This window comes from Magallana gigas, chromosome 5 (assembly GCF_963853765.1).
Source record: "Magallana gigas chromosome 5, xbMagGiga1.1, whole genome shotgun sequence".
Lineage (NCBI taxonomy): Eukaryota > Metazoa > Mollusca > Bivalvia > Ostreida > Ostreidae > Magallana > Magallana gigas.
In genome coordinates this window covers 20,925,139-20,952,138 of record NC_088857.1, presented here as the reverse complement: position 1 = coordinate 20,952,138, position 27,000 = coordinate 20,925,139, and the positions used below count along the sequence as shown (strand labels likewise).

The following is a 27,000-nucleotide window of genomic DNA, read 5'->3' as shown; positions in this document are numbered from 1 at the left end:
AAAAATCTTCTTCTCAAAAACTATCAGGCCAGGAAAGCTCAAATTAAAATGGGAGCATCTTCAGATAGTGAAGATTCAAATTTGTTCAAATCATGGTCCCCGGGGGTAGGGTGGGGCCACAATTGGGGGATCAAGTTTAACATAGGAATATATAGAGAAAATATTTAAAAATCTTCTCAAAAACTATTACGCCAGAAAAGCTCAAATTAAAATGGAAGCATCCTCAGGTATTATAGATTCAAGTTTGTTCAAATCATAGTCCCTGGTGCACAGGCACTTGTTTCTGAGTGTTATTATTATACTCTAGGGTAATATTTTTCTCAGAAACAAGTGCCTATGCCCTGGTGGTATGGTGGGGCCACAATGGGGGAATGGATTTTTACATAGGAATATGTAGAGAAAATCTTTAAAAATCTTCTTCTCAAAAACTATAAGGCCAGGAAAGCTCAAATTAAAATGGAAGCATCCTCAGGTAGTGTAGATTTAAGTTTGTTCAAATCATGGTCCCCAGGGGTAGGGTGGGGCCACAATAGGGGGATCATGTTTTACATAGGAATATATAGAGAAAATCTTTAAAAATCTTCTTCTCAAAAACTATCAGTCCAGAAAAGCTCAAATTAAAATGGAAGCATCCTCAGGTATTGTAGATTCAAGTTTGTTTAAATCATGGTCCCTGGGGGTATGGTGGGGCCACAATGGGGGATCAAGTTTTACATAGGAATATATAGAGAAAATCTTTAAAAATCTTCTTCTCAAAAACTATTAGGTCAGAAAAGCTCAAATTAAAATGGAAGCATCCTCAGGTAGTGTAGATTCAAGTTTGTTCAAATCATGGTCCCCGGGGGTAGGGTGGGGCCATAATTGGGGGATCAAGTTTTACAAAGGAATATATTCTATAGAAAATCTTAAAAAATCTTCTTCTCAAAAACCATTAGGCCAGGAAAGCTCAAATTTGAGTGTAAGCATCCTCAGATAGTGTAGATTCAAGTTTGTTCAAATCATGGTCCCCGGGGGTAGGGTGGGGCCACAATTGGTAGAAATTTTTTTTATACAGGAGAAAATCTTTTAAAAACTATTTGGCCAAGAAAGCTCAAATTGGCGTGTAACCATCCTCAGATAATGTAGATTCAAGTTTGTTCAAATCATGGTCCCCGGGGGTAGGGTGGGGCCACAATTGGGGGATCAAGTTTAACATAGGAATATATAGAGAAAATATTTAAAAATCTTCTCAAAAACTATTACGCCAGAAAAGCTCAAATTAAAATGGAAGCATCCTCAGGTATTATAGATTCAAGTTTGTTCAAATCATAGTCCCTGGTGCACAGGCACTTGTTTCTGAGTGTTATTATTATACTCTAGGGTAATATTTTTCTCAGAAACAAGTGCCTATGCCCTGGTGGTATGGTGGGGCCACAATGGGGGAATGGATTTTTACATAGGAATATGTAGAGAAAATCTTTAAAAATCTTCTTCTCAAAAACTATAAGGCCAGGAAAGCTCAAATTAAAATGGAAGCATCCTCAGGTAGTGTAGATTCAAGTTTGTTCAAATCATGGTCCTGTGGGTAGGGTGGGGGCACAATAGGGGGGATCAAGTTTTACATAGGAATATATAGAGAAAATCTTTAAAAATCTTCTTCTCAAAAACTATAAGGCCAGGAAAGCTCAAATTAAAATGGAAGCATCCTCAGGTAGTGTAGATTTAAGTTTGTTCAAATCATGGTCCCCAGGGGTAGGGTGGGGCCACAATAGGGGGATCATGTTTTACATAGGAATATATAGAGAAAATCTTTAAAAATCTTCTTCTCAAAAACTATCAGTCCAGAAAAGCTCAAATTAAAATGGAAGCATCCTCAGGTATTGTAGATTCAAGTTTGTTCAAATCATGGTCCCTGGGGGTATGGTGGGGCCACAATGGGGGATCAAGTTTTACATAGGAATATATAGAGAAAATCTTTAAAAATCTTCTTCTCAAAAACTATTAGGTCAGAAAAGCTCAAATTAAAATGGAAGCATCCTCAGGTAGTGTAGATTCAAGTTTGTTCAAATCATGGTCCCCGGGGGTAGGGTGGGGCCATAATTGGGGGATCAAGTTTTACAAAGGAATATATTCTATAGAAAATCTTAAAAAATCTTCTTCTCAAAAACCATTAGGCCAGGAAAGCTCAAATTTGAGTGTAAGCATCCTCAGATAGTGTAGATTCAAGTTTGTTCAAATCATGGTCCCCGGGGGTAGGGTGGGGCCACAATTGGTAGAAATTTTTTTTATACAGGAGAAAATCTTTTAAAAACTATTTGGCCAAGAAAGCTCAAATTGGCGTGTAACCATCCTCAGATAATGTAGATTCAAGTTTGTTCAAATCATGGTCCCTGGGGGTAGGGTGGGGCCACAATGGGGGATAAATTTTATATAGAGAAAAAAATCTTTAAAAATCTTCTCAAAACTATTAGGCCAGGAAAGCCCAAATTTGAGTGGAATGATCCCCAGATCGTATAGATTCAAGTTTGTTCAAATCATAGTCCCTGAGGTTAGGGTGGGGCCACAATGGGGGGATCAAGTTTTACATAGGAATATATAGAGAAAATCTTTAAAAATCTTCTTTTTAAAGACTGTTTGGCCAGAAAAGCTTAAACTTGTGTAGAAGCATCCTCGGGTAGTGTAAATTTAAGTTTGCAAAATCACAGTCCCTAGTGGTAGGTCGGAGCCGTGATGGCGGTTTGAATTTTTACATAGGAATATAGAGAGAAAATCTTTAAAAATATTCTGGGAAAGTTTTCGGTCCAAAACTCAGTACTTATAGGAATAGAGAAAAATCTTCTTACAGGTACAACAACAAAAGGGGCTTGGTATTTACCAAAATAAAAGAGGTGGATAAAAATTGGCAGATTTTCAATTTTTTTTTAGCAAGATCTACTGTACTTTGTTGTCAAGATATTTTGATACTGTAATGCTAATTTGATTAGAATTAAGGCAATTGTTGCTCTGGCCCCACCGTCACCAACTTTCCTCAAGTCAATACTCAGCCTCAAATCTGAGGTTTGACCTCAAATTTATGTACTTTTCTTTAAAGGATTTGAGTTGAGGGATTTGAAAATTTTGGTGACGGTGGAGCCAGGTGAGCAATGTGGCCCCTGGGCCTCTTGTTTTTATGCCTATAGATAATTTCTTTTTGACTTTGTATGTTTGAAAGGGTTAACAGATGCTATGTCTGTTATCCAATCCATTCAATAATTTCAACATTCCGTTCAATAAAAAACCTTTAAATTAAATTAATAATGTGGGTGCCTGTGATTGGAAAGTCAACCATCTGCTCCAACGCTGTTGTATGATCTTCTACTACATATTTCTATAAAAAATGTAATTTATCAATTTATTGATGAAAACAATTACTGTTAGTAAATATGTTAAATTTTTGTGATCAAAGCAATTTAGAAACTATTAAAGCAAAATTATTTTATTGTCATCCTGTACAAAAATTAGGTTGCTCACTTGCTACAGATTCCATGAAGCAGAATTGTTAATGCCTAGAAAAGTTAGCGATTTGATGATATTTAGGTACATCAGAAGTTATCCTAACGGAACAAATAAAACACTTAAAACATCGGCTTTCAAGATTTATAGTTACAACAGCATTGTTCATGAAAGAGTACATGTTAGCGTATCACCATTTCGTAAACTGTTATTGGCTGGATGGGTGTGAATACAAAATTCAGAATGTCACAGTTTAAAAAAAAAACTGTGTGGGTGCTAACACAAAAAAATCAATATGACATACTGTAAATTGTGTATATATACCCACCCAGAAAAATCACAACGAACAATATCAAAGTTTCAAATTACTGGGTGAATGTAAAACCAAAATTAAACAATATGACGTATTGTAATTTTTTTAAATTGATTATATTTGTACACTTCTTCAGCGTATAAAAATTAAAGGAGTTAACTGAATTTAATTGTTTAAGGTGTAACCATGTATACAAAGAATCTGGGGGAATAAGCCGTTGCGAATGCCCACGACCCTCTCATACGTCTTATAAGAAGTAATAAACGTACGAGTTAACTGGTCATTTAATCGGTGGACAGTATTATCCAAATGAAAATGTCCAAAAATGCGAGAAAGGGGCAATCGACATTTGAAATGCGCAAATGCCCTTAAATTTTGTAGTATTTACATATACTTTAAACTGGCAAATTTAGAATAACAATCACATACTCATTTAAAGAGTTAAAATACAAAAATGTTGATTACTTTCTAACAATATTTAATTTACTAATTTACTTAAATCATCGTATACAACCCCTAACGCAGGGGAGTCGACAAAGAGTATGGGGGAGTCGATTTTTCCGCTTCGGAGACAGAAGAGTTTAGTTATTTCCTTTTGTAGATATTCAAAACAAGTATTTTCAAAAAAAATATACAGTGGCGTCGGAAGCAAATTGAAAGTGGGGGGGGGGGGGGGGGGGCTAGACTTATAAAAAATCTTGTCAAGCAAAAAAAGGTCTTTGCTATGTATAAATTTGCAAAAAAGTGGGGGTAGGGGCTAAGGAAGACAGCGATAGTCAAACCAGTAGCGTATAACAAGGGGTCTTGTTATAGGACACTGGTCAAAATTTTGTGTTGGTCATTGGTCCCAGTGGTCTTTGTGTCTTTTGGTAGAACTACTATGCTTTTTCTTTCACAACAAAACACGCATTTGTAATGTGATTTTCCTGCCGATACAATTGGAAGTGAAATACATGCCTAGTTAATCGTTGAATTTTCTTTAGGCGCATCCTGTACTTTTGACTTAGCTTGTATTCAGCATTTAGTGCACAATTACATGCTTTTGTCCAGAGTATGCCCTTGTTGTGTTAACAAGACTGTCAAGGATTAAAAGATGGAACGTTTTATCTTGCCATTTAATTGTTTCTTGCATGCACAACAACCATTTCTTTACAATATAAATTCGTGCAATCTGAAAGAGAATAACATACATTTCATATTTTATAAAAGTAGTAGAAAACGCATATCAAATAATTTCAAGTTAATATAAACAAATTTTTATTATTAAGAGAAAAAAAGGAAAATTACATTTAACAATGTATATCATTAAGTAAAAAAAAAATTACATTCTAACAATGTAAACAAAAAAACTCATAACGCGTACGATTCAAAAACACCCACTTTTACAGTTACATTTGTTTAAAGAACTCCTCGCTTACCACTACACCACCGATCTGTTCGCTTGTTTAGATGGTATAATATAGCTGATTCTATTGTTATCAGTTTTACGCAAACGACTGGACTTAGTCATTTAAAGACCAAGCTTAAAAATCTAAAGAAGAAAACTTACTTTTTACCATGGAGTGGGTTTTCGTACCATTTTTTGGAAAATTGAAAAAGATAGACGTTAATATGTGTTAACAATATTCGTTCTTTAAAAAATGGTACGATGACCCACTCTATTAAAAAATATAATTTGAACATCCGATTTCTATATCATTTTGTTGCCAAATTAGCATATAACTATTTGGATGTCTTAATATCAATTAAATGTGACTAGACTTTGACCCGTGCGTGAACGAGTTGGCATTGCATATTATGTCGGGCATTTACGAAATAGATACATAAAATTTGCACACCATGTTGACATCCAGAAATCTTGGAATTTTTCATATTAAACGCACTATAAGTTATCTCCCGTAATTTCTTTTATATGAACAGAATATATATAGCAAATTTTGACGTCTTCGTTTTACATGCATCGTTTTTTTAGTTTATCCATGAAAATGTGATATTGTGGAAACATAAACTAAAAAGCATCCCGTGATTCAGCTTGAATGTAATACGCATACGCAAGATTGTAAAATCCGAAAAATTCAGACGATTTCCGGATTTTTTAAAGGAATCCTCTTTGATTATTAATTAGCGAAGCCTGATTGAGAAAAAATAAAAACAAATTGGTAATCTCCAAGTACCAATAATGTTAAAAATATATATATCAAAAGACAGTAGTCTTCCGATTTCTCGGTATTAAAGCTAAAAAATTCGAGTCTATCATTTTAATATAGTAGTATAGAAGTTACTTTTTGTTGGTTATGGCAGCACTGAATGTATATGATCACATATGTTTAATAAATGTAACGAAAGTGAAATTTGCTAGAAATAAAATAGTATTATTTTTTAATGAACCGATGTGGGTTTTTTGCCTCGGCTTATTCCCCCAGATTCTTTCGGTTGCCTTTAAGAATGCCTCACTGAAGCATTGTAAACATTAAAATCAGAAAAATAATTCTTGACCAAAATCGTGACCATGCCCCTATAATGCCAATATCGATTTTATTATTGATGTAAGAAAATCGATGCAAGAATATTTTCGATCCAGAGAAAATAGTATCGTTCATCAAAAGCTTACCATAACAGTTTACTGAATATTATGTTTATTCTGGTCCATTCCGGCGATTACGGCCTTTTCGTGCAGTAAGCATTTGCATATAAGGTCATGTCAAAATTCGACAAACTTGTAAACTTCACATTTGTCGATTTGTAACATGTCAGATGTGCTATTTCCGAGCATGGAGATACAAATACAGAAACTACGGATTGAAAATGTGCAAAGTTGAAGGTTAAATTAACTGAAGAAAAACATTTAAAACATGCAAAATGTGCACCATACGAAGGAACTGAGTCAAATCTTAAAGTATTTATGCCCGAGTGTTATAGGTTACACGATCAGAATTACACACATTCATACTCAGGCTCACACACCAACACGATTGCATAATTGGATTTACAAGTTTACAAGTTTGAATTTTTTGAACACGATTACCCCCCCCCCCCCACTACATGTAGATGTGTGTATATCACATTTTTTTTAACAAAAATGACAAATTGTGAGATTTTAAACTTATATTGTAATTTTTTTTAATAAAGCAAGAATATATTGATTTTTAATCTAGAATTGGACAATGAAACGACTTATTTAATGTTAATATAGGTATAGGATACTTAGTTTAGATGAAAATATTAATGCAATTTTTTCCAACATCTTGACAACAAACCTGCCTATCGCTTTTAAGTACTTTCAATACTTTTATTTATTTCCTGGAGCAACAATTATGCAAAAACGCAAAAAGTTTAAATCAAGGATACTTATTTTAATTGATATTTTACTTATTTACAACAGAATACCCACGACGTACCTTCGAGAAACAACGGAATATACAAAAACAGAAAACGACCCTAAAATCAATCAGACTGACTTACAATGGATTGTACCTTTAGCAATTGTGGTTGTTCTTTTATTTATCGGTGTTACACTCATCTTCCGTCGAAGAAGGAGTAAGTCTTGTACAATATAACTTCTATTTCTTAAAAGCACGTAAGTTGAAATCACTGTTAATGCTTTAAGATGTAAAATTATTTTTAAAAAATATCAATAATAAAGTTAATATTTAAACATTAAACAAAGTTAAATATTTACTGTGTGTTGCTCCATCATTATTCAATTTGACATAATTATTTCTCTCCAACAACATGTTTTGGACATCGAAATAATGTTTTTTCCTTTAATTTTTGTGTGTAACTCTAGAGTTCACTTCAATCTGCAAATCAAGAAGTGCTGAAGAAAATCATGAAGAAAACAAACCATTTATTAATCAAGATGTTGAAATGAATACAGTCAGTCGTGAACAAGGTAAACTTTCAACACAAAACATGAACACGTATATCTCAGTAATTTAATTTTGGTTGTAACGCCTCGTTTGATTGGCTGATGCAGATAGAGGGACATGTATTATATTGTTTAACATGCCTTGGTATAGGGACACAACCTCTTGACAACATCTATCCGGAACTACTTTTTAAGAAAAATGTAAACCTTACATGTAGATCTTCACTTGTATGCATGTGTATACCAAAGTGAGAATAAATAGAAAAATGATTAAATTAATCTCTTTTCACATACATAATCTACATTTAAAATGATATTTAATAATTTTTTTAAAATCAAAAAAGAAAAAAAATCCAGTGCGAAAAGGTTATCTTCTTGTGTTTACCAAGACAGAACCGAAATGGATTCCTCAGAATTTTTATTCATCAGGAAATATCATACAGTGATACCAAACAGTCGGATTCCGAGGAGGCCAAACTCAAGACATTGCTGCATATATATAAACTAGATACTTTAAAATACTGCAAAAGACCTATCTTTATAGATAGATAGATAGATAGATAGATAGATAGATAGATAGATAGATAGATAGATAGATAGATAGATAGATAGATAGATAGATAGATAGATATATATATATATATATATATATATATATATATATTGATATAGATATAGATATATAGATATATATAGATAGATAGAGATATATATATATATATATATATATATATATATATATATATATATATATATATATATATATATATATATATATATATATATATATATATATATATATATATATATATATATATACTCTTTAAACGCCCTACTACACAAGACACGGCAAAAACGGGATTTTAAGAAAATTGATGATATCCGTACAAAGAAATAAGTTTGTCGGAAACCAACAGTCTTCATTATACTAACTGCATGGCCATTGGCTTACTCAATGGACTTAAGAACTGGGGCCCGTTTCACAAAGATTTCCTAAGATGTTTCCTAAGATAGAACTTAAGATATGCCTAAGTTATAACTTAGGTAGTTCCTCAGATTTGTCATAGCTGTTTCACAAAACTTTCTTATTTGTATCTTAGGACAGATCTTAAGAGCCATGTATTTGCAATCATTACAAGTTAACGGGTTCCAACATCCACTTATTTTTTATAGATATAGAGTTAATAGGTCATTTTTTTTTATTGGAGGTTGATTTCTTAGTCTAAAATAAACTGTTGCAGGCAGTATGCTTAATCTTGATATAATCATATATATATAAATAATTATATACAAAAACCAAATACTTCTTAATGATACGTAAATTGTATTATGAGTATTATAGTGAGTAATTACAATCATTTACTCAGTAATTATGTGGTCGGGAGGGAGGGGCCAAGTTTTGAATAAAAGTAGCTTTGAGTTATTGATTTTTGCTTTTTCATTTCATAAAACTAACCAAGCAGCTTTTAATTGCTATTATATGAACATTTCGGTCGTTGTTTTCGGTCAACTTCATTCGAACACTCTGGACAGTCGGCAGTGACTTCGTCATGAATGGGTGCACTTCTTTGTCTAGTCCTTGTAAAAAGTCCGTGCTTACACGTATACATGCTTTCGTATTTACAAAATCACACCACAATGTCTCGACCAAAGAGAAGCCCGAATTTTACAAACGCAGAGATTATCATCTTAACAGAAGAAGTGGAGAAAAGAAAAGATATTATATTCTCCAAACACAACTCAACTGTGACAAATCAGGCGAAAAAACGGGAATGGGACTTAATTGGTACAAAAGTGAATTCGGCTAACAGCTCATTTTCACGTACAGCAGACGACCTCAAAAAGAAATGGAGTGTCCTCTGCAGTGACACAAAGAAAAAAATTTCCAAAATTAAACGAGAGGAAAGAAAAACCGGTGGTGGTAAATTGCCGGCGGATTGTTTTGTTACCCCTGTAGAGGACAAGATCCAGTCTATCATTGGAGAAACTGCGATATCAGGGATACACGGGGGGCATTGACACTCTTATTGTTGACAAGGAGCAAAGTTGGTTCATATAATTTACATAAAAATTATTTAAAGTTTGAAATAATTGATCGTCCGATGTATCTGACATACAAAACAAATACGATTTATTTAGAACATAATGCTACATATTTTATAGTGCATTCGTTTTAGGAAGACATATTTTCATACAGACTGTAATAAAGTTAATTTGATTTTATTGTAACAAACGGTGTGTGTGTGTGTGTGTGTGTATATATATATATATATATATATATATATATATATATATATATATATATATATATATATATATATATATATACACAAAGGTTATGATGAAATTATTTACATGTACTTTTCTGAATATATATCCCTATGTGCTTTATTTCAAGATGAATCCGATGATATGCAAGGAAGAGGTGGGCTCATCATAACAGAAGCTCCAGCAGCCGAGGAGTTACCGGAATCACCAGCACACTCTTCTCTGAATGACACACCAACATCAAGTTCAATCATACCTACATCAACCTTCATAAGGGGTAAAATTTATTTGATGTTCAAGCTTTAGATTTAATTTTTAAAAGGATGGTAGTATGATATTGATACCTGCAAGCAAATTTATGAACTTTTTGTTGCTTTAATTTTTATAACACAAGTTCAAAGTTTTGTGCAATAAAATTACCAATCACATACGTTCAATAGCAATTTTCTAATTGTTTGCATATAATATATTCATGAGTCCTTATTTTTTTATCAGAAAAGAAACGTAAGATTGACAAAACGCCGTCACTAGAACTGATTGAAGTTGAAAAAGAAAGATTAGAAATAAAAAGAATAGGCTGGAAGTTGAAAAGAAAAGGCTGCATATGGAAGAACAAAGGCTCGTTATCGAACAAACAAGACTGCAGTTGGAGCAAGAGAAACACAGCATATTCAAGGACGAATTTTGTACATGTCTATATACGACTTTCTGTATGTCAAATATTTCACACCGCATGAAATGCATGAAATAATAGAGACATGCTATGTAAATGTCTTCTGTTTTCTGTTCCATCATTCAGTTTTCCACGATACACAAAGTCATTTCCGTCATTAATAACAATTCTTCCTTCTGGATTTGGGACTTTATTATCAATACAGATATTGAGCAAAACTGCAGTTGCCACTATGATATTGCAGGCTCTTTCAGGCGAGAACTGTAGTGCACCTCCTGATGTGTCCACACAACGAAACCGCATTTTCCACACTCTAAAGCATCTTTCAATGACGCACCTTGTTTTCGCATGTGCCATATTATCTTTGTGGGTTGTTCGGTTTAAGACAGATGTAAGCAAATATGGCCTAAGGGGATATCCACTATCACCTAAAAGACTTCCTCTTGGTATTTTCTTGTTTTCAAAAAGTTGGCAAAGTATAGAATTGTTCCATACAAATGAATCATGGGATCATCCCGGCCATTTAGCTACCAAATTAATAAACTTTAATTTGGCATCACAGACAGCCATAGTGTTAATTGAATGATAGTTTTTCCTGTTAACAAATACATTTTCCTCAAAAGACGGGGACTTAATTCCAACATGTGTCCCGTCTATTGCGCCTATAACATTTGGAAAACCACATATTCTTGAGAAATCGAACATGGAATTTGTAATTGCAGTCTCCTTATTGGGTAATTTAATATAGCTCGGAATTCTTTTAACTAAAGATATAGACACATCCCTTACAATCCTTGATATGCTAGCTTTACTTATACCATGGAGATCCGCAGTAACTGTCTGGATATTCCCGGTAGCGAAAAAAGTAAAGCAGCCATGACCTGGAGGGACGGTGGTAGCGAATGTGACCTTCTTGTTGGCCTTGTTATGTCGTTTTCTCAATTGCAACTTCTCGGGCCTTTCCGGCAGGCTCGGAAAAACACCTCGAACGTATTAACATCACCGGATGTTAGAATTTTATACAAAATGGAGTCGCTTCCCATCAAAATAAGTATCGGCTAGACAGTCTTGTATGTCGCTTCTGTGTTATATTTTAGTATATATCGTTTACTTTAATGAAGTATATTATATACATCTAAACAGATCCTGAAATGTGTTGTATTTATATCCAGTTCTATAAAAAGAGGGGTTGTCATGGACGCCTAGGTAATACATTCGAGGTGTTTTTCCGAGCCTGCCGGAAAGGCCCGAGAAGTTGCGATTGGTCGTTTTCTATCTCCCGGCATATGTCCAGAATCAAATGGCGAGGAAGTCTAAACTTTGATATTATTTCAATATCATCCATGTAATCCAATGAGTTGTTTCTGTCCCTAAATACTCTTTCTTTACGTAAAAGATTCCTACGATTTATTATGGCATAGGCAGCCGCCATATTTAGTTTGTTCCTAAAACATTGATTTACCTGTCTTAAAGTTAAGACATAACTTAAGAATTGCCTAAGATAAGACGAGATTTGTGAAACGGATAAGTAATGAACTTAGGAAAACGTTCTTTCCTAAGATATAACTTATTCCTAAGTAGGCTTTGTGAAACGGGCCCCAGGGGCCCGTTTCACAAAGATTTCCTAAGATGTTTCCTAAGATAGAACTTAAGATATGCCTAAGTTATAACTTAGGACGTTCCTAAGATTTGTCATAGCTGTTTCATAAAAATTTCTTAGCGTAACTAAGTTGACTAAATCTTATCTTAAGATACATTGTAAACCACTTTTAAATCATTTTGTTAATTCCTAACTTATATCGATCGTGTAAATTCTTTTCAATGTGGCATGGGTGTAAAGTTTCTAAGTAAACATAAAAACGCATTCCTTATTCACCTAGAAACAAATTTAGTTAGAAAAAAAAGTTAAAATGTGTTAATACAACTGCAAATAGTTCATGCATACACGAGTAGATAAAAATAATGTAATACAACCGTATATATTCTTTAAAAACAGTATTTTTTGAATTTGAAAAATCGCGGTATCTTTCTTGTTTTTTGCTACATGTAAATATAATTCTTCACAGCATGAATCATTTGAAAAAAATTGGTCACTGCTCTCAATGATCGAGTGCTTTTTTTTTTGCCTAGTTGGTCCATTATAAATAGTCCGTGTTTACATATACAGATATGCTTAATCCTAAATTGAAAATACCCGTTGGGATATCCAATTATTATGACTTTACTATATATTACGGTATTTTTCAAAATGGAATACAATAACATGCAGTGACAAGTAGGATTTAGAATGGAAAGATGTGGAACTTTTAAACTAAGTTGAATGTAACGCGTCTTGTAATGGTTGATACAAGAATAGTTTTTTTTTAAAAGGAAACATTGCAAATAAATGCATCTTGGCTGATGGGGGAAGTGAGGATAAAAGACAACAATTTCTTAATGAAACAGCATTCCCAAGGAAGATTTAGCAACGACATACCTAAACCACTTGCCGGTCACTCCTACCCCTCCCAACAAAAATTGAAATAACCAACCCCTCACCCCACCGCAAAGAAAACACCTAAATTTTCTTTCGTAAAAGAAAAGCTTATTTGGTGGAGGGATAGGACAAATCACCCAGTCATTCTGTATATTGAGTTTTATTTAGTATTTATTCCTATTTTTATCAAACTACTTAAGATATCAGTGATTCTCGGGCACGAATAATTTCATTATCATCAGTGCACTAGCAATAACAATACCCGCTACCCATCTGCGCGTGCGACCAGATAATCTAAAAAAAAAATGTTAAAATTAAAAGTCTACACAAAAGAAAATAATTGAAGAAATATATATTTATTTTGATAGTTCTAAAGTTTTCAGTTAAGAAGTAAAGTGAAAAAGTCCTAATGATTCGTTTTTTCTTGTATTTTTGTTCAACTTCAATGTGCATGGAAATTTATTTCATTATAAAGTAAACAGTCGTCATGTTAAGTTTGTTCCGAAGACATCAATTTACCTGTCTTAAAGTTAAGACATAACTTAGGAATTTCATAAGATAAGACTGGAATAGTGAAACGGATAAGTACTGAACTTAGGAAAAAGTTCTTTCCTAAGATATAACTTAGTCCTAAGTATGCTTTGTGAAACGGGCCCCAGGGGCCCGTTTCACAAAGATTTCCTAAGATGTTTCCTAAGATAGAACTTAAGATATGCCTAAGTTATAACTTAGGAAGTTCCTAAGATTTGTCATAGCTGTTTCACAAAACTTTCTTACTGTAAATCTATCTTAGGACATATCTTAAGAGCCATGTTATTGCAATCATTACAAGTTAACGGGTTCCAACATCCACTTATTTTTTATACATATAGAGTTAATAGGTCATTTTTTTTTATTGGAGGTTGATTTCTTAGTCTAAAATAAACTGTTGCAGGCAGTATGCTAAATCTTGATATAATTATATCTATATAAATAATTATATACAAAAACCAAATACTTCTTAATGATACGTAAATTGTATTATGAGTATTATAGTGAGTAATAACAATCATTTACTCAGTAATTATGTGGTCGGGAGGGAGGGGCCAAGTTTTGAATAAAAGTAGCTATGAATTATTGATTTTTGCTTTTTCATTTCATAAAACTAACCAAGCAGCTTTTAATTGCTATTTTATGAACATTTCGGTCGTTGTTTTCGGTCATTCGAACACTCTGGACAATCGGCAGTGATTTCGTCATGAATGGGTGCACTTCTTTGTCTAGTCCTTGTAAAAAGTCCGTGCTTACACGTATACATGCTTTCGTATTTACAAAATCACACCACAATGTCTCGACCAAAGGAAGTCCGAATTTTACAAACGCGGAGATTATCATCTTAACAGAAGAAGTGGAGAAAAGAAAAGATATTATATTCTCCAAACACAACTCAACTGTGACAAATCAGGCGAAAAAACGGGAATGGGACTTAATTTGTACAAAAGTGAATTCGGTTAACAGCTCATTTTCACGTACAGCAGACGACCTCAAAAAGAAATGGAGTGTCCTCTGCAGTGACACAAAGAAAAAAATTTCCAAAATTAAACGAGAGGAAAGAAAAACCGGTGGTGGTAAATTGCCGGCGGATTGTTTTGTTACCCCTGTAGAGGACAAGATCCAGTCAATCATTGGAGAAACTGCGATATCAGGGATAGACGGGGGCATCGACACTCTTGTTGTTGACAAGGAGCAAAGTTGGTTCATATAATTTACATAAAAATTATTTAAAGTTTAAAATAATTGATCGTCCGATGTATCATACAAAACAAATACGATTAATTTAGAACATAATGCTACATATTTTATAGTGCATTCGTTTTAGGAAGACATATTTTCATACAGACTGTAATAAAGTTAATTTGATTTTATTGTAACAAACGGTGTGTGTGCGTGCGTGTGCGTGTGCGCGCGTGTATATATATATATATATATATATATATATATATATATATATATATATATATATATATATATATATATATATATATATAAAATCAAAAGTTATGATGAAATTATATACATGTACTTTTCTGAATATATATCCCTATGTGCTTTATTTCAAGATGAATCCGATGATATGCAAGGAAGAGGTGGGCTCATCATAACAGAAGCTCCAGCAGCCGAGGAGTTACCGGAATCACCAGCACACTCTTCTCTGAATGACACACCAACATCAAGTTCAATCATACCTACATCAACCTTCATAAGCGGTAAAATTTATTTTATATGCAAGCTTTAGTTTTAATTTTTAAAGGATGGTAGTATAATATTGATACCTGCAAGCATATTTATCAACTTTTTGTTGCTTTTATTTTTATAACGCAAGTTCAAAGTTTTGTGCAATAAAATTATCAATCACATACGTTCAATAGCAATTTTCTAATTGTTTGCATATAATATATTTACGATTCCTTATTTTTTTATCAGCAAAGAAACGTAAGATTGACAAAACGCCATCACTAGAACTGATTGAAGTTGAAAAAGAAAGATTAGAAATAGAGAAGAATAGGCTGGAAGTTGAAAAGAAAAGGCTGCATATTGAAGAACAAAGGCTCGTTATCGAACAAACAAGACTGCAGTTGGAGCAAGAGAAACACAGCATAAAACTTTGTCAGCTTGGAATTATTTCCAATGCCACAATCACTTCACAGCAATAAATGTATAACTCAACTATGAATGCTTTATTTCTTACAATTCAAGAACAAATTATGTAGATGTCTATATACTACTTTCTGTATGCCAAATATTTCACACCGCATGAAATGCATGAAATAATAGAAACATGCTACTTAAAATCTAGCTTCGATCAAATGTCTTCTGTTTTCTGTTCCATCATTCAGTGTTCCACGATACACAACGTCATTTCCGTGATTAATAACAATTCTTCCTTCTGGATCTGGGACTTTATTATCAATATAGATATTGTGCAAAACTGCAGTTGCCACTATGATATTGCAGGCTCTTTCAGGCGAGAACTGTAGTGCACCTCCTGATGTGTCCACACAACGAAACCGCATTTTCCACACTCCAAAGCATCTTTCAATGACGCACCTTGTTTTCGCATGTGCCATATTATAGGAATTTTCTTTGTGGGTTGTTGGGTTTAAGACAGGTGTAAGCAAATATGGCCTAAGGGGATATCCACTATCACCTAAAAGCCATCCTATTGGTATTTTCTTGTTTTCAAAAAGTTGGCAAAGTATAGAATTGTTCCATACAAATGAATCATGGGATGATCCCGGCCATTTAGCTATCAAATTAATAAACTTTAATTTAGCATCACAGACAGCCATAGTGTTAATTGAATGATAGTTTTTCCTGTTAACAAATACATTTTCCTCAAAAGACGGGGACTTAATTCCAACATGTGTCCCGTCTATTGCGCCTATAACATTTGGAAAACCACATATTCTTGAGAAATCAAACATGGAATTTGTAATTGCAGTCTCGTTATTGGGTAATTTAATATAGCTCGGACTTCTTTTAACTAAAGATATAGACACATCCCTTACAATCCTTGATATGCTAGCTTTACTTATACCATGGAGATCTGCAGTAACTGTCTGGAAATTCCCGGTAGCGAAAAAACGTAAAGCAGCCATGACCTGGAGGGATGGTGGCAGTGAATGTGACCTTCTTGTTGGCCTTGTTATGTCGTTTTCTATCTCCCGGCATAAGCCCAGAATCAAATGGCGAGGGAGTCTAAACTTTGATATTATTTCAATATCGTCCATGTAATCCAATGGGTTGTTTCTGTCCCTAAATACTCTTTCTTTACGTAAAAGATTCCTATGATTTATTATGGCATAGGCAGCCGCCATATTTAGTTTGTTCCTAAGACAGTGATTTACCTGTCTTAAAGTTAAGACATTACTTAAGAATTGCCTAAGATAAGACGAGATTTGTGAAACGGATAAGTAATGAACTTAGGAAAAAGTTCTTTCCTAAGATATAACTTATTCCTAAGTAGGCTTTGTGAAACGGGCCCCAGGTCTTTAAATTTTAATCTTAATGATTTAAATCCGATTTTTTTTAAATTCTGGATCTGTACCTTTTGAAATTTCTTCACTAAATCATTACATGTACGCTGTTAACATGGTGGTTTTTTAAAAAAAAAAAGTGGAAGTCATCAATTTCTTTTGAATCAGTTAACAGATACTGTATAACAGGGACATGTTATAATGAAAGAAAAGTAAACGAATGTTAAAAATTGATATATTTATGGTAAACCACTTGAAATTGTAGATCAGTTTGCCTATTTAGTCATTATTTTTAATTCCAAGTTGAGCTGCGGAACAATTTGCTGAGCAAGAAAGAAAGGCAAATCACAAACATGTTTTTAATCATAACGCATTACTGTCATTGTTCGATTGTTTTGTTGGCAGTATCATTAACTATGCCTCTGAGATATGGGGTTCACCCAAAGCACTTTATATTGAGAAACTTCATCTTGTAAATATGTAAGCTAGCAGTATATTCTGCATTAGGACGCTTTTCTCTGCTGTACCAAAGAATGTTTAACATAGTTAAATTTGAGAAGAAAAAAAACTTAATCATTATAATTGTATCATTCATCTTTGTTACTATACACTTTATGACTGTGTTGAAAAACATAATTCAAAAAAACTGATTGTTCCATTTTTTTAAATTCAGTTATTATAAAGATAACAATAATACATAAACAATACAGGAGTAATAACAGGAAAATATAAATCTAATTTTTGTCGACGAATACATAAATAGTTTGTATAATATTTTTTTTAAAACAGTGAATATACATACATTATATTTTGAACAAAGTATTGTAAAGTATAAATATAAAATATAAATACTGGGATATAATTGGATAATCATAGTCCACCAGGGCCCTTACAACACAAAAAATCAAATCACTTCCCAGATTGTTCCTTGTTAAAATTTTTCTGCCATCTGGGTAAGTTTGAATTGTGGAAAAAAACAAAATTGACAGGTGCAGTTCTCATTATTGTCAAACAACGTATTTTTGATCAAGCTAGACAGGATACTTTTTTCATCAAGATGGTTCTAATAAACGTTCTTATTTCAAATACCCAATCGCAACCATTAATTTACAATTTAATTTACGGAAACTCATACCAATCAAATATCAAAAGTGTATCTCAGATCGTCTTCGCATCAATTAGCAATAGAAAAAATAACATTGACTGACAAAATAGAAAATCTTTTCTGTCTTCATTTTCTATGGAAGATAAATTTCATTTTATTTTAGTATTTCATAAATATGAAGGATGTCGCAAAAAATTAAGCTTTATTACTGTAAAAACTGTCTAAACTATTGCAGCGTTTCAATGCTGAAAATGTAGAAGCAGGCACGTAGCATCGTTTTTGAAAGTGGGGGGGGGGGGGGGCAGACTCATCCAAAAAATCTTGACAAGCCCAAAATAAAAAGAAGGAAATTAGGACTTTCCCAAAATCTTCAAAATCCTAATCAGTGGGGGAGGGTGTGGTACTGGCGGTAGTATATAAATTCAATGTCAATCCTAATTTCCTTACTTTCATATCAATTTTTTACATGCTCCCAAAAAAGTGGGGGGGCCAACTCCATGATAATTCAATTTTTTATATGTAAATTTAAACAAATTACTTGCTGCGAGAAAAGGGGGGGGGGTGGGGCAGCCCCCCCCCCCCCCCCCCCCCCCCCCCCCCCGATGCTACGTGCCTGAGAAGAGCTAAGTATTATGGGCATTTTTTTCACTTTAGCTTGAAAATATGGTAAGATTTACTTAAAGCAAATTAGATGTTGATATTATATGTACACGTATGCAACATTCTCCTGTTAACCTACCTGTGCATGCATATATTTGTTTATATTGTACTGATAAGCTGTACAGCTTAAAGTTAATTAAGAACTGAACTGAACTGAGACCCTTTCTGGGCAGTTTCGGATAAAGTATCTTTAAAGAAGTAGTAACTTATAAATTATTAGTCATACCGCGTAAAATTTTCAACAGTAGTGGTTTTTCTGGGATTTCGATCCTTACATATTTTGCCCATTTTTCATTATTTGTTAGACTTTTACCCTTTTACATCCCAAAGCTACATGTAATTACCTGCGAAGGGTTGACAATTTGCACCATGTGATGTCGCACCTTTACATGTCAGAAACTTACCGCCACCGTTGTATAGCTTACTATGCCCCATCCACGTACATTTGATGTTATTTTACCTTCCGTCTGTAGCTTGCAATTCCAGTTTAAATAAAAGTCAACACAACAGTCATATCGAAAGTTTTGCATTTCACTTCCGATTCCCATGTACTAACACAAGGGGTCTAGATATTGCAGAGCAATTTCAACAAAAGACAACTTTATAATTATAATCATTAAAAAATCATTTCATGAATTTTAGCAACATCCATAAGCCTTCAAGTAAAGCAAAAAACTGTACCTTGCTACCCAAGATGGAAAGTTGATTTTTCTTATATTCTCATTAATTACCGGTGGGTTTTTTAACAATGAAAAAGGTGTAAACGCCTTTAATCGTTTCATAAACAAATTAGTCTATTAGTTTTGTTGATTCTTTTTAGTTAATAATAACATCATAATTATCATTTCTTGGCACCCAGTTAACATTTGCGTTCCTGGGTCATCATTGTGTCTATAGAATTTTGACACAAAAATTGCAACAATTAATTGTTAGATCTTCCTATGTATGTGTTTTAAATGTTGCTTACTAGTATATATTTTATAATTAAAATTTATATTTGATTTGACATATTTCTCTAACTTTTTCTGCATTTTTATATGGAATATTAACCATAATGCAATGTCGACAGATACTTGAAATAGAAACAAACAGTGCAAAAAAAACAACTTTATTGTACCTAACTCTAAATACATCTCTGATAGATAAAGCTACATGTATGATAAAATCTTGTTCATTCGTGAGACTTGCAACCATAGCTTTCTATATTTGCATGGTCTTTTGCAGACATTCTCATAAGACTATAGTCAACAAATACAAACGAGAGCAGTTAATATCTTTTTCTTGTTTTTTTTTTAAATTACTATAGTAATTTCCTATCTAATAAAACATGTTTACTAATAAAACATATTCAATGAAGACAAATATGTCAAATGTACTGAAAACAATGAAATCAAACAATAAATACTTTGGTTAAAGGTTTTCTTTGATATCTTTAAGCCAAACTATCTATAAAATACAGCACTTGGTATAGTTTACCCTGGTATAGACTACGGATTTATTTTATAGAAGTTTCAAAGTCTACATGAGAAAAGACATGTCATTCAGAAAACGAACTCTCTTTTAATTGAAGGTGATTTTATTCAAAAAAGTTTTACTTTTTCAGTGAGCTAACAAACAAAAAGTAATGATTCTGTTCTTTTTATCTAATTTTTACATATTAACTGATTTCAACGTGAATCTGCTGAAATATCTTGTTTCGTAGGTCCTTCTAAACATATAAATTGTATCAGAAAACATGAACTAATTTACCTAAATACATCTGCATTTATCCATCTTGTCTCTCTTTCCACCTGACAACTAACAAAAAGAGAAAAATACGAATCCGGGTCATACATATTATTTTTGATATTGTCTTGCCGCAGTAAAAATTCTACGGTTCTGTCATTTTTATCAAAGCAGTCTACCAAGTCAAGATTGAATTCCCATCCACAGGCGAGACTAGTGTCTGCGTTATTGTTTAGTAAAAGATTTACAGTACTGTAATGTCTATTTCTAAAAGCAATATATAAAGGACTTATTCTCGCATCGATCCATGAATTAATATCTGCTCCAAGCTCCAGTAAAAGCTTAATTGTGCTGTCCTTTCCTTTTTGGCAAGCATAATAGAGGGGACTGCCTCCTGTGTTATTACGCTTATTAATGTCTGCTCCTTGCTTCACTAAAAGTTGTACAGTGCTTTCGTGGCAGTTTCCACACGCTCTAAAGATAGGGCTGGTTCCGTTATTCCTACACAAATTAACGTCTGCTCCTTTACTCAGTAAAATCTGTATTGTGCTATCGTGTCCGTTTTCACAAGCTGCGCAGAGAGGGCTATATTCATCAGAATCACTTGAATTGATGTTTGCTCCTTTCGTTAATAACAGTTCCACAATGGCATCATCTCCGTACGAACATGCTACTATGAGAGGACTAGTGCCGTCTTTTATACATAAGTTTATGTCTGCATCATATTCCAGTAAAATTTTTACAGTTTCAAAATGTCCGTTTTGACACGCTACATATATAGGACTGGGTCCGTTATTTTTGCACAAATTGATGTTTGCTTTTTCACTCAGTAAAAGCTGTACAGTACTATTGTGTTCGTTTTGACAAGCTACATGGAGAGGACTGAAGCCTTCATTATCACACAAGTTAACATCAGCCCCTTTCAGGACTAAAATTTTAACAGTGCTATCATGTCCATCAAAACAAGCGGCAGTAAGAGGACTGGTCCCATCCTCCATACATAGATTTACATCTGCCCCCTTTTCAAGTAAAAGAGTAACAGTGGCATCATGTCCGTTTTTGCAAGCTATATAGAGAGGACTCTCTCCGTTTTTCTTGCACAAATCAATATCTGCTCCTTTCGATAGCAATACTTGAACTATACTATAATGTCCGCCAAAACAAGCAATGTAGAGAGAGCTGACCTTATCTATCAAACATGAAACAATGTGTGTTTTGTTACTTAACAAAAGTTCTTTTTTATCACTTTGTTTTTGACCTGATTTTCCTCTGGTGTCTTCGAAAACTTTAACGTTATCCATTCTAGTTGGCATTACCAGTGGATTCCGCTGATTTTCAGTTTCAGTCTTTAAATCAACATCAACATCTGTCTCATTAATCAATTTTTCCAGCATTTTAGAGTGATGAAACACGGTTAAAATGTGAATAGGAAAAAGACCTCCCCATTTCTCATTCAAAAGTTCTTTTCTATTTAAAAAAAAATTAAACAGATCTTCAGAACCATTGCAACATACTGCCGAAAATAAAGAACTGTCTATTGAATTTGCTTGTTGTTTCTGCAGCTTTTCTAGACAATATAGTGATAAATCTGTATGATGGAATAGTATCAATGCAAAGAGGACCGATACTTCGTTTTCTAAATGGACGAATGCAAGTTCTGAAAAATGTAATGTTTTTGATGTCTGATTAAGTTCCTGTTTATCAATTTTAACTTTCCTTTTTTCTACCAGGATTTGTAATTCTTCTTGATCTTCTAGCTTATGTTTTAAAACTTCGACAATTGTTTTATTTATTAAACATGGATTTAGGACTACTTCTAAAAATCGCTCCCCAAAAATGTCAGCAAAAAATCTTTCTGCAAGCTCCCTGACATGTGTGTCATCAAGATAAATAGTAAATGAATCGTTTTGATTTTCATGCGTTCCCAATTTTACTCTCCTTCGGAGAAATCCGATGTCGGCGTATTGTATTATAAAGGTGGGGAAATCTGATCCTAAAACTTGAGTGGTTACTTCCATCACTAAGTCATGATAAAACTGATAGCTGTTGCCGATTTTTTTGGTGAAAAACCCTGTATGTGAATCCAGATTGTCACCAATATCAAAAGGCGCCGTGCTTTCTGGTAATCCACAATGATCCAAAGCTTTTTTAAATTTGTTTTTCGATGTATCATTTTTTACTAAATTCTCAACGCGGAGATCATTGTTGAAAAGTACGAGAAGAAAAAGACCACAATACGTTATTTTGTCCTTTTTCTTAAATGCGTTTATTTCCTCTTTTAAAACCACGATTGGTTCTCTGAAAAATCTTACTCCTTCATTTTTGTATTCGGCTTTGCTTGAAAATAATTTGCATAATAACGGAAAGTAATCTTCGTTTTTAATTATTTCGTCACACTGTTCTTGGGATAAATCCATCGCAGATGTGTGTTTGTTCAATATATTTCGTTTTTCGTCTTCATTTAATCTATTTTTGTTACTGTTGATGTCACAGATACAAGATTTATCATTTAGAAGTCCTTTAACCCTTATATTAAAAAGAACATATTTCCTACAGGAAATTAGAAGTTTACAAGTAGCACTTTTTAAATAATATGTCAATTTTTCCTCATCTATCTGCCATAATTTAAACAACATTTCATCGAAAGATTCTTTGCCAATTGGATCATTGAAAACAAATAAGAGTTTACTTTCTAACATTACTTTCTCCGAAAAAGCATTCACAATTTCCTCTACTTTCTTGACTGTTTTCACAGTCCAGTCCTGTTTTCTGTATTGGAGTGCTATATGTTGAATGATGGCCGACTTTCCGGATCCTGAGGGACCAGTAACGATAACAAGATTTTGTTTTTTTGTGATTGTTTCAACTTCCTTACTCGCCCTGGTTGAAACAAAATAACGGTCGTCGTTCTCCCATGGATCAAAACTGGTTCTGTCAGGTAGTGGTTCTAATAAAAAAACATAAAAAAAATAAGTGATACATTAGGAGATAAGAAGAATGTGCACAATAAATACACGTATTAGTAGTAGCTGTTTACAAACATGTTTTTAAATATATATTTTTTTTATTCTATTGTTTTAATTTTAAAAAGGTACATATTACGGGTCTATTTTTACATGTAGTTTGGGTTATTTTTATTCATTTCCTCATATGTATGTTGTAGCTGAGTCTATATTTACATTTTCCAGTGTCTTTGTCTGTGATAACACTACATATCGAATTTGTACTATAAAAGCCACAACTTTAAATGACGTATAATTGGGGCGCCAGTGGGGTTTGGTTATTTATATTTAAATATTTAATCGTACAGTGGTTAAGAATTATATTAATATAAGGTATAAGGAATCATTCTTTGAATATTATGAGGTGATAATTTCGGTCGTGGGCTTTATTGGATTTGATCACGCCCCGGCCGAAATTATCACCTCATAATACTCAAAGAATGATTCCTTATTCCTTATATAAGTTTTCAGTTCTTTCGATGTTTAGTCTTATTTTATTACTTGAAAAGCGCACATAGCGTATTGCCATTTGTTCAAGCTAATTGTATATTGTCACTAAATGAGCTCAATCTTACAGCAATAGGAACTGCAATTCTCATGCTCGTAATTTTAATGGTAGAGATTTAAATAACTATGTAATTGATTAATAAAATTATGATTGACACATTTTTTGTTGAAAGGATGTCTAGAATCTCTGATTGGAGACAACATACATAATTGTCATCCTGTACAAAAATTGATTTGCTAAATATTTCATAGCACAGTTATAATAATATATTTTTTGATTTGATGTCTAAATTTTCTTATTCATAAAAATAGTTCAAGTAAGTGTAATTTAACAAATTGGCATGTTTTTGCAACGAAATAATTTATTTTTAAAGCTGCTTGGTCCGATTTTTTTTGTATTTTACAGTATCAAAATTTTGTTTATACAAATCATTTATCTTAGAAAGTTATGGACTTTCTCCTATTTACACCAGCAGAATCAATATCCTTTCAAAGTTAGAAATATTCAAAGTAAATAAAAATAATTTCTCTTTGGGCAAACGAAAAAACAAACCAAAATGCATCACGGGAATGTTTAGAAAAGGAAACCACATGGTTTTGTCCCCCGAATGATTGGGGTTATGCAACCCGCATGCTATGCATCGATTGTAAAGAAAGCAGTTTTTAGAAATATTGGCGAACAAAACGTACACATGTTTATTTGTAATATGTCTGATCAATTGTCAGACCATTTCGACCTTTATTTAAAGCGATGTCAAATTCGTATTACAACCATACCCGTCTGGTCGTCAGGGGTGAAATTTAACATGAGGCGATATAACGCCGTACCTTTTTAATGTCGTTTGTTTTGATAGCAAATTTTGTGCGTATTTTTTTTCCATTGAAATTTGGCTTAATTGACTTGGAAAACTACTGCAATGTCTATTAATAATTATACATATACTGAGCATAACCATCGTTTAAAAGCGTGCATAAAATTTGATATAAAATCGGACCAAGCAGCTTTAAACACATTTCTTTTAAAAATAAAGTTGTTTGGTCCGATTTTCTGGTTAAATTAGAGTATCAAAACATTTCCATACAAACCAATAATAAATTATAGACTTTCACCTTTTTACACCAACAGAATTGACACTTTAAAAATAAACACATTTGAAGAAAATAAAAATATTTCTTGTATGGTTATACAAAAACGCTCTGTATGAAGGTCCCAATTAAGCCTATGGTCGAAAGAACAAATTTTCCTCGTATCGTCGGCTGAAGAAACATGATTGCTCGATGCTAATGTCGGAAAACGTGGAGGAGTCACGTTGATTTCTTCAGAAATCGTTATTTTTAACTCTGCCTCTGATTTTTAAACTAATAACAAAGTGACTAACTGTTGTCATTCAATGTTGGCGAATAATTATACAAAAACAAACAATACTTGTTTTTAAAAAAAAGTCTTGGTTTGAAAATATTAAGTCTAATTGCTCTTGTCAATCAATTGTAATCAGATGGAAAAAACTGGATTAAAATAAAAGGACACGGTCATAGAGTAACTTACGAAAGACGAATAGGGCCAATTTAAAAAATATTTTTATCTCGTAATTACGAGATAAGATCTCGTTATTACAAATAAATACATCATTATTACGAGAAAAGATCTCGTTATTGCGAGTTAGTTATCTCGTTATTACGAGAAAAAATCTCGTAATACCGAGAAAAGATCTAATTACAACTAATTACATTACTAATTAATTATTTCGTTATTACGGGTTAATTATCTCTTTTTTCCAAGAAAAGATCTCGTATCAAAAAGAAAAGATCTCGTTATTTCCAGATATGGTCTCGTAATAACGAGAAAAGATCTCGTTATAACAAATCAATTCTCTCGTTATTACGAGAAAAGATCTCGTCATTAAGGGTAAAACTTATATAAAATGGTTTGTGTCTTTTTCCTTTTAGTCAATTGGCTCACACTTTTCAGTCCATTGACGTTAATTCACTTTTGATTAATTCCTAAATAACAAAGATCATTCTTTATTAATTTTATCTTAAATGAATAGTGGAAAGAACTTCATGTAATTTTACTTTTCAACATACATGTATATTACATTCCCACTCTGAAGTAATTAAATACCACATTGTTGTGGTTCAATTCATAAGAACACAGTTCTCTTAGTTACAGATGAATTTATAGTATCAATCATGGATATACGGGTTTTGCCTGGAATTGTGTTTTATATATCAAGACACAAACTATATTGAAAATAATAATTTACGTATATTAGCATTTTGGAATCGGAAAACAAATTATCCTTCAATTAATTAATTTATTATTTATTTCAATTATTACTTAAATCAATCTTTGATTCGTCCTCTAAAATGCTTTAACTAATTAAATGAATTTCATCTGTGCATCCATTTTACATGAAAAGAGAAAGAGTAGAACAATACAATAAAACCCACAATCTATATAGATCTTTTCTCGAAATAACGAGATATTTACTTGTAATAACGAGATCTTTTCTCGTAATAACAAGATATGTCCTTGTTATTACGACATTTTTTCTCGTAATAAAGAGATTATTAACTCGTGATAACGAGATCTTTTCTATTAATTACGAGAACCTTTCAGCTAATAAAGGGATAATTATATCGTAATAACGAGATCTTTTCTCTATTCGTTTTTATTCCTTTCATTCATTTATTTCAATCTCAACAACATTGCACAATGGTACACAGAGATTATAATAATACAATTTGTGGTATTTCTTAATAATTAACAATGCATGCGTAAGCGAGAGAGAGAGAGAAAAAAAAACAACATATACAACTCTGACTCGTTAATACAAATGTGAAGTATGGGGGTTCTAATCTGGGAAGCATTTTTTGTTTATTTTTCTAATAAAAGCACATAATTTTACGATCTCG

At 32.8% G+C, this 27,000-nt stretch overlaps 3 protein-coding genes across 4 annotated transcripts in view; 2 read left to right on the top strand and 1 right to left on the bottom strand.

Moving 5' to 3' along the window:
* The first annotated feature begins 9,290 nt into the window (after positions 1-9,290).
* Positions 9,291-9,671, top strand: LOC136275581 (nuclear apoptosis-inducing factor 1-like). Its single transcript, XM_066085171.1, has one exon. It carries the CDS (start codon positions 9,291-9,293, stop codon positions 9,669-9,671), a length of 381 nt encoding a protein of 126 aa, XP_065941243.1.
* Positions 9,672-14,136: 4,465 nt separating this feature from the next.
* Positions 14,137-15,950, top strand: LOC136275262 (myb/SANT-like DNA-binding domain-containing protein 4). Its single transcript, XM_066083723.1, has 3 exons — positions 14,137-14,799; positions 15,169-15,315; positions 15,533-15,950. The coding sequence occupies exons 1-3, from the start codon at positions 14,307-14,309 to the stop codon at positions 15,760-15,762; spliced, it is 870 nt and encodes a 289-aa protein (XP_065939795.1). The 5' UTR covers positions 14,137-14,306; the 3' UTR covers positions 15,763-15,950.
* A 2,850-nt stretch (positions 15,951-18,800) lies between these two features.
* The window catches only part of LOC136275707 (uncharacterized), a 29,292-nt gene continuing 21,092 nt past the window's right edge, over positions 18,801-27,000 (bottom strand). For both annotated transcript variants that reach the window (XM_066085501.1, XM_066085502.1), the window contains one exon: positions 18,801-23,522. In XM_066085501.1, the coding sequence (XP_065941573.1) occupies positions 20,596-23,522 (2,927 nt within the window). In that variant the 3' untranslated portion in view covers positions 18,801-20,595. The remainder of the gene's footprint in view (positions 23,523-27,000) is intronic.